The sequence below is a fragment of the Agelaius phoeniceus genome, chromosome 2, assembly GCF_051311805.1.
Source record: "Agelaius phoeniceus isolate bAgePho1 chromosome 2, bAgePho1.hap1, whole genome shotgun sequence".
NCBI lineage: Eukaryota > Metazoa > Chordata > Aves > Passeriformes > Icteridae > Agelaius > Agelaius phoeniceus.
Window position 1 is genome coordinate 70,805,436 of NC_135266.1, and position 8,034 is coordinate 70,813,469.

General features: G+C 58.4%; 1 protein-coding gene across 1 annotated transcript; it reads right to left on the reverse strand.

Moving 5' to 3' along the window:
* Window positions 1-2,340: 2,340 nt before the first annotated feature.
* PDX1 (pancreatic and duodenal homeobox 1) lies at window positions 2,341-5,892 on the reverse strand. The gene is made up of 2 exons (XM_054628176.1): window positions 5,493-5,892; window positions 2,341-2,729 (listed from the first exon to the last, which is right to left on the reverse strand). The coding sequence occupies exons 1-2, from the start codon at window positions 5,890-5,892 to the stop codon at window positions 2,341-2,343; spliced, it is 789 nt and encodes a 262-aa protein (XP_054484151.1).
* Between the last annotated feature and the right edge of the window lie 2,142 nt (window positions 5,893-8,034).

The window sequence follows — 8,034 nt, forward strand, 5'->3', positions numbered from 1 at the left end:
TTTTTGTTTTCAGAGTAGTGCATGAAGAAAATCAAAACTGAATGCACTATATTAAAGAAAGGACAGGCAACATTTCAGCTACCATGTATGCTGCTCAGCCAAAGCTAAGCCAGGCTCAACAAATCTTAGAATAAAATAGAGGTATTTTGTGTGAAAGACATCCTTTCTTCAGCTGGATCTGTTTTTACAGCGGCTCCTGATTTGTAATGTCTGTGGCAGACATTGTAAAAGGTACATGGAAATTGTTCCACTTCATGTTACCAGTGAAAGGTTAATGCTAATGAATAGGGATTAAAAGATCTGAGGTTTAAAAATGGCTAAATGGCTTAATGTCCCCCAAAAGTTTAAGAAATGTTATTTTAATTAATATGGTGCTTTACTTCTTAAGCAGAACAGCTTTATTTGAATTTTGCTCATATCATGATTAGTAACAGTTCTCACTCATTGACTTCATTTTGATGAACAAGGATATACAGGCTCGGATGATAAATTTCTCAGGCAACTTGCAGGAAAAATTACCAGAAATAGTCCTGTTTGCACACAGACAGTAATGTCCCCAGAGGAAAGAAAAGCAGCAGACAAATTACACCTTCAGTTCAAGTTTCCGCCTTAGTCTTAGAAGTTCCATGTGAAACGAGAAACCCCCAAAGAGCTGTGCCGAGCTATTTGCTCTCCCCCTCGCTTTCAGCCGAGGGACTGGGAACACCCTGTGGCCAGGCTGCGACAAGTTATCCTCATTTTCCTCCTCCCATGGCGCTCCCGGGCCCGCAGCGCCGGAGGGCCCGTGGCGGTCCCCGAGGGATGCTCGAGGGGTTGCTGCTGCCGGGTACGGGGCAGGAACCTTCCCGTCGAGGAAAGAAGGCAGATCTGCCTGACCGACAGCAAACCGGACAGTTCCTGCTTCCTTCCCACCGGTGTCTTCTGTTCCTAGGTCGGCTGTGAATTGTTCCCCGCTGAGTTGGAGTCCCCGCCGTTGTCGGGACGGGGAAGCTGTTCCTGGAAGCGGGAAAGGCAGGCTGGGCCCGGGGCGGCCGGCACGGACTCCGCCACCCGTGTGTCCTCAGGGAAGCCCCGGCCGGGCTCTGTCCCTGCTCCAGCCCGCAGGAGCCGAGCTCTCCCGCACATCGGGCCGGCCGAAAAGCAGCACCCAGGAAAAGTCCGCGGTGCTCGGCAGTGCCTCGGGAGGCAGCTGGCCCCGGCCTCTGCTGGGTGTAAAAACAAGTGTGCAGAGCAAAACCACGCAGAGAGCCACGCTGGGACAGGAGCTTATGCCGCAGAGAGGTTTCTCCTCTCCGAGGCAGAGTCCGAGCTTGCGAAAGAGTTGGAAGAGAGGCAGGAGCTTTTTCCCAAAGGACAATGCCCCTGGAACCAGCCCTACCCCCAGATATATCTGGCTGTCTGCTCGCCCGGAGAGCACCTGCGACTTTTTTTGCTGCATCCCTGGGCTCGCATTCAGCCCTGGAAGAGGCGAGCGCAGCCCTGGAGCCGCGGAGTTCCACGGGTGGCAGCTCAGGGTCCCGCAGCCGCTGGAGGAGCCCGGAGCAGGGTCTGGCTACCTGTGCCGGTCATCGGGGGAGACAAATCCTGCCCGCAGGACACATGGGCTTTTTCTTTTCTAATTTTTAAAATTTTTTTGTCTTTTTTTTTCCTTCCCTCCCCCTCCCCCCCGCCTTTTTTCTTTCCCAAAAGCAAAAGAAAACGAAAGACACCAGGTTCCAGTTTCCAAAGAAGTAAGTAACAGTCCTGAGAGAGTCCTCGGTAGAGCCGATGCCCTGGGGGACTGGAAGGGACGGGGACGGCGGCGTGCCAGCCCGTGGATGGTGCGGGATACTCGGGCCCGTGTCCGGGCCTGTGGACCGACGGACGCGGCGGGACGCGCGCTCCGACCGAGCGGCTGTGGGCGGCAAGGAAGGCAGCGTGCGCTCGCTTCTCCTCCGGTGTCCAGAGCTCTTCGTGCACCCGGGGTGGCACACACCATTGGTGGCCACCTGACACCCACCTTCCCCGGGGGAAGCTGTCCCGTAGGGCTCGCTGAGGCGCGGGCGGCCCGGGGCAGCGGGGCCCAGCTCCCCGCCATCCCGGCGGCTCCCTGCGGCCTCCTCCGGCGCTAGCGCCCGCAGCAAGCCTCTCCTTCTCACAGCTGGGCATCTTACATTTACCCTCCGGAGAACGCGAGTTTCGGAGTGGAGGCACCGCTTTTCCCCGGGGGAAGGCGCGAGTGGGTTGGCACGGCACGGCACGGCACGGCAGTGCACGGCGGAGGGAAGCTGGCCCCAACCTCTCGGCTCTTTTCCATGTCCCATCCTTTTCCTCGTCCCGGGCCGTGGAGCTCCCCGCGGCTCACCGGGAGTCCTGCTGCCTTCTGGGGACTAGGCTGGGGGCGAGAAGGTCCCTGGAGGCTCCCGAGGGAATGTTCCCGGCGGGGCACGGCTGGAGATCCTCCTTGGTCTGCAGCTCCCCGGAGGACACAACGCAGTCTTGCTCGGGGTCATTGCTGTTGCCCGCCCCTCGCTTTTTGTCTTCTTCTTTCTTCCACTTCATGCGTCGGTTCTGGAACCAGATCTTGATGTGCCTCTCGGTCAAGTTCAACATGACAGCCAGCTCCACCCGCCGCGGCCTGGAGATGTACTTGTTGAAGAGAAACTCCTTCTCCAGTTCCAGCAGCTGCGCCCGCGTGTACGCCGTCCTCGTCCGCTTGTTCTCCTCTGGTTCCACCATGTAGGATCCACCTGGAGAGAAGCGAGAGTCAGCCTGGGCCCGCCCGCCCGCCCCCTCGGGCTGCGGGCACCACGTCCCACGACCCCTGCGCGGCGCGGAGGATTCGCGGGGGGAAGCAAGCGGGGTGATGGGGAGGCCTCGGGGAGCTGTCCTGCTGGGCAGAGCGAGGTGGTGCTGCTGGCGGCAGTCACCGCTGCTGTTATTTTATTTGACAATAATTTAATATTTTTTAGCAATGATTTGGATGAGGTTTTCAGGGAAGCGCCGTCTCTGGAGCCGAGGGAGAAACTCACGTGCCACCGTTTGCGTGACACTGAAAGCTCAGAAAGGCTCCCGGATCCAGGGCCGCAATTGTTCAGGTTCTCGTTAAAATTAATTTTAAAAATAATTTTAAAAAAAGGTAAGAAAATAAAAAGAAAAAAAAAAACCAAAAAAACTCCAGCACACAAACCAAAGCAAAACGGAAGAAATTAACCCCTCAAAAAACCCTAAAAAAAAACCAACGCACTACAGAAACCCCTCTAAAACAAAGCAAAAATAACCATTATAATTAGTGGGACTGCTGGGTCGGGCCGGGAGTTGGACCGCTGCCGCTCCATTTCATCAACCACCAAGGCTGATGAAACCTTGGGTTTCTTGTTCCCGTAAAAAGCGGCGGCAGCGGGATCGCCGTTCCCAGCGCGGCCGCCGCAGTCCCGCGTGGGCACCGGGGCACGGGCAGTACAGGCGGGCACATCGAGAGGCGCAGGAGGTGGGCACGGAAACTCAGGGCCGATTTTGCCAGTGCCAGCGCCCCTCTGGGAACGATTTTTGGGTTGATATCATCTGCGGGGAATGGTGCTTTAAACAGCCAGAATGAAATAATAATTTCAAGAGAGATACGTGGACTCTCCCACAGCTCATCTTCCTATTCCCATGATTCTGTATTTATATATACACTGTTTGTAAATGTAAACCTATGTATAAAACTTATATATGTATTTAAAATATATATTTAAATACACATATAACGTTTGCATAGTGATGTGTATATACCTATGTGCGTGTATAAATAAATATTAAAATCATTGTATATATGTATAAAAATGTTGGTAAATCTAAACCTATGCACGCATGAGTTTGTATCTGAAAAAAAACCCTTATTCTGTTGCTTTAAACTTTACTGGAGCTGCCGGGAAGGCGGAACGCCCAGGTCTGTCGGAGGGCCGCGGTCGGCCGGGCCCCGGGACAAGGCCGATAAGCCCGGGGTGAGCGGCGGAGCCCGGGGCCGGGCACGGCGTGTGGCACCGGGCCGGGCTCGCCGCGGCCTCCATGGGGAAAGGCCCGCAGCCTCCATGGACACCTAAATCCCAAGGGTTTGCATGAAAAATAAACCGCCGGGCCATATAGTTTGCCACATACACGGTACAAAAAAATGCCGGGATTTGGCTGTGAGCGCCCTGTCGCACTCGGCACAGCGCTCACAGCCCCTTTCTGCCTCTGCGGCGTGCTCCGACAGGAACCCTGCGCTCACATCGCACCGACCGGGCCATGCACGGCCCCTGCCTGCTCCTCCCGGGAGGGCTAGGGACAGCAGGCAAGAATTTTAGGCTTCCACCGGGAAAGTTTCGCTTTCCTGCTGGTTTTGTCATTCTTCGGGTACAGGAGAAAGAGAAAAAAAAGAGGTGTAGTTCAAAAGTTTGGCTTATTATTATTATTATTATTATTATTATTATTATTAATTCCCGAAATTCACTCAACTCACGAAAAACAACCTGATTTTCTCTCTCCCTCTCCCCACCTCCGCTCTGGCACCATCCGCGGGCTGGGACAGCACTCTCTTCTACCTTTGTGGGCGGATGTGCCTCAGGGAGACTGGGGACCGCCACCTGTCCTTCCCTCCCCCTCGGCCTGCCCCATGCAATTCCCAAACTATTTCGTGGGGATTTTAATGCTCCGGTCCTTTTTCCAACTGTCTATTTGAACAAAGCCATTAATATAATATTTGCCGTATAGGCGTGACGGAGGCGCAGGACACGATAACATTGTGCCGGCAGAGACAGAAATATTGTTGGGCAGCGGAACTTTCTGCCTAGATAGAGTTTCTTCCCCTCACTGGCAACTCTGTTTCGTTTGTGCATTGTTTTCCGTGCCCTGGTTTTTTCCCTCGGAGAGGTGCATTTGTGCCTAAAACCCGCCGGGGAGCGGGAGGAGCGGGATAGAGAGGCCAGGAGGGGAGATGGGCTCTGCGCCGGGGCAGAGCCCAGAGGCAGCTCAGAGGGTCTCGGTGGCTGTCCTGAGGGCTCGGGGGCTGCTCCGCGGCCGCACGGTGGGCGCAGGGACGCGGGGGCTGTCCCCTCCCGCCTGCCCTGCCCGACGCTTCCCCGCCCGCTCCACCTCGCAGGTGCCGCCGCGACCCGGCCCCGCTCGGAGCTCACCGCGCCCGGGGGACGCTCTGCTCTGCTGCCCAAGGAAGCAGCTCCCGGGAGGCGTCACGACGTCCCGGCTTGGCCACAATTAGTTAATTGGTGAAAAATAATTCGTTAATAATTGCTGAGGCGCAGGGAGCAGTGAGCCCGCCGGCGGGGGCTGGAGCGCCGGCTCTCTCCCCGGCGTTCAACCCAACACTAGCAGCCCTAGAGCAGTGGGTCTGCAGAAGCTGGCAGGGGGAAAACGACCCTCCAGGGACGCTCCACACGACTTCCGAGCGGTGGGAGCAGGACCGGTGCAAGGGAGAGCTATTGAACGCCGAGTGGGACAGAAGCGGGCGGGCAGAGGGATGCGACGGGGCTTACCGGTCCACTGTCCCTTCCAGGCGTGCGATTTGGTGGACTTCATCCAGGCGAAAGGCACCTGCACTCGGGGCTCCTCTACAGCCCCCGTGTCCGCCCCGTCTGCGAAAGGCAGCGCGTCCTGGTGGGGAGGAGGAAGATGAGGGTGGTGGTGGTGGTGATGGTGATGAAGGTGGGAGACCCCGGCATCCTCAGTGATGGGGGGCACCTCGTAAGGTGAAATGTCTGGAGGGCTGCCTTGCTCGAGAGCCCCTAAGGCGCTGGAATAAGGAGTCTGTTGCTGCCTGCCCATGTACAGGCAGGCGGGGGGGCTGGGGTTGTAGTCCTGCGCTTGGGCTCTCTGAAACGCACACGACTCCTTGTAGAGCTGCGCCGAGGCGTAATACTGCTCCTCGGTGTTCATGGCGAGCGGGGCCAAGGGGGCTTCCCAGCTTAGGGACACATAAGGCTGCTCCCGCTGGCGGAGCCCGGGATGCCTCTTTGACAGCTGGCGGCCCCGCCGGGCCCCACCGCCCTGCCCGGCTCCCGCCGCCTCCCCATAGGCGCCTCTCCCCCACGTGAGCCCTCCCGCAACCCTCCGGGGCGGGGCGCGGGCCGCAGGAGGCCACCCGGAGCGGCCCTGGTCCCGCAGCTCCCTTCCTTCCCCTCCGCCGGGCCGACCCCAGACCCCCGGCCTTGTGCTGGGTGGGTGCCGCTCCCTGCTGTGGGTGAGGATCCCGCGGCGCTGGGCTTGCGGGGCCCGACTGGGGCTCAGGGCATTGCGCCGATGCGCGGGGCGCTCCGGGACGGATGGCGCTTAAACTCATCTTTTCCCTCTCCCCTCGCTTGCCCAGAAGCTGCTGCTCCCTCAGTGAGCCCCGGGGAGGAAAACCCTCGGAGGGCCTGTGTAGACTCGGCTCCTGGAGGGGTTTAGCGACAGGGCACTTTTGGCTGTGAGGGCATCTCCCCTAGGGATGTGGGTGTCCAGGGACGGGCCGGGCGCTCCCTCGGGGGTACCCGTGTTCCGGAGCCCTGGGCGAAGGCCAGCACCGGCCGGTGGGGGACCACAATGCTATCACCAGAACGAGCGATAGGCAGCGGATTGTTTGTCCAAGAGGTAAATTTGGGAGCCTTCCCCGCGGCTTGGGCTGCAATGTGTTGACCCTCGGAGATAATGCGCTCCGAGCTGGTGCCGGTTGACTTGGTGACGAGGCTATGAGGAGGCGGAGAGCTACCGAAAGGGACAAAGATCATTTCCCTGCCTCCCTGCGCTCGGCCCGGCCGCCGCTCTCTCCTGCTCGGGTGCAGGCACGCTTCCTATCGGCCCGGCCCGCCTCCTCTCGCCGCCGCTTCCCCGACACTCCGGCCGCCTTCGTCGGGGTGCCCTCCCTCGGCCCTGTGTAGGGCGGGTGCGGGAGGCCCGGCCCAGCCCGGCTCGGCCCGGCTCGGCTTGGGCAGTGGTGATGCACGCCCTGAGCGGCGAGGCAGGAGGGTCCCGGTCCCTCGCTCCTGCGCCCTGTTCCGTGGGATCATAAACCCGCCCAGTCCATTACGCTTTGAGTTTCCGCTCTGGACTCACGCGGGTCCCCCATCTCTTAGAAAGCACACTGAGCCTTTGATTCAATATTGAGCCATTAAGCGATTGCTTTCCCAAGCCATTTAACAGCAGCTCTTATGGATAAATAAACAAAAAAGGCTGTAAACCAATTATAGTGCGGATAGTGAAAAAGTATTTTATTAGCGGGAATTACAGATAGCCATGGCTGCTGCTCAGGCTCCCTGCGCCCGGCACCTGCCCCCTCCATCCCCTGGCATTCCGGGCAGGATACGCGGCCCGGCGGGGCTCGCAGTGTGCGGCCCGCGGGGATGCGCAGCTCCCTTCGTGGTGGTTCCCCCATCCGCGCCCACGATGCCTCCACTCAGGTCGCTTGCAGGCACGGGTGTCCTTTGATCCGGAGAAGTCTTGTGCCCCGACCCCAGAGCAGCACCGACAGCCCCTTCCCCAGATATCTGTTACCTGGAGCATTTACTGCTCCGGGTTTTCGCGGGGAACCGGCGCGGACAAACAAACCCGAAGCCATAAAACCCGGAGCAAATTGATTCATCTCCTGGGAGGACCATTACCCGGCGTCTTAATGCGGTCCTCTCTCTATAACGAACGTTTCTAAACAGAGCAAACACTTCACCCTCCAAAGCAAATGAATTTCGTATAATTTAGAGCTAATTCTCTTTCATTCTGCCTGCGTGAGCAGGCGATAAGGGCACGCTTTGCCGTTCTGACAACAAGGTGGCGAGCAGCAGAGCAGGAAAAGGGCCCCGCTGGGTATCCCGGCACTGGAGACCTCGGCCACGTCCTGGGGGTGGTGATGTCCGGCAGCCCGGGGTTCCTGGGGGAGGCGAGCCTGGCTGGAGCCAGATCCCAGGGATCACCTCTGCCTGCCTCCTCGACCTAGGATGCAATCACTGACACTTGGCTGGAATCCTTCCACCACCCATCAGCTAAGGGTTCGCAGGAGAAGTCTCTGAGCAGCGAATGTGTCCCACCGGAGAGGGAAATTATCCACTT

What these genes read in the sequence shown, in the direction of transcription:
- PDX1 (XM_054628176.1), bottom strand. Translation starts at nt 5,892, where the DNA reads ATGAACACCGAGGAGCAGTATTACGCCTCGGCGCAGCTCTACAAGGAG. An exon ending in CTGGAAGGGACAGTGGACCG is followed by an intron (nt 2,730 to 5,492) that starts GTAAGCCCCGTC and finishes GCTTCTCTCCAG; the next exon opens with GTGGATCCTACATGGTGGAA.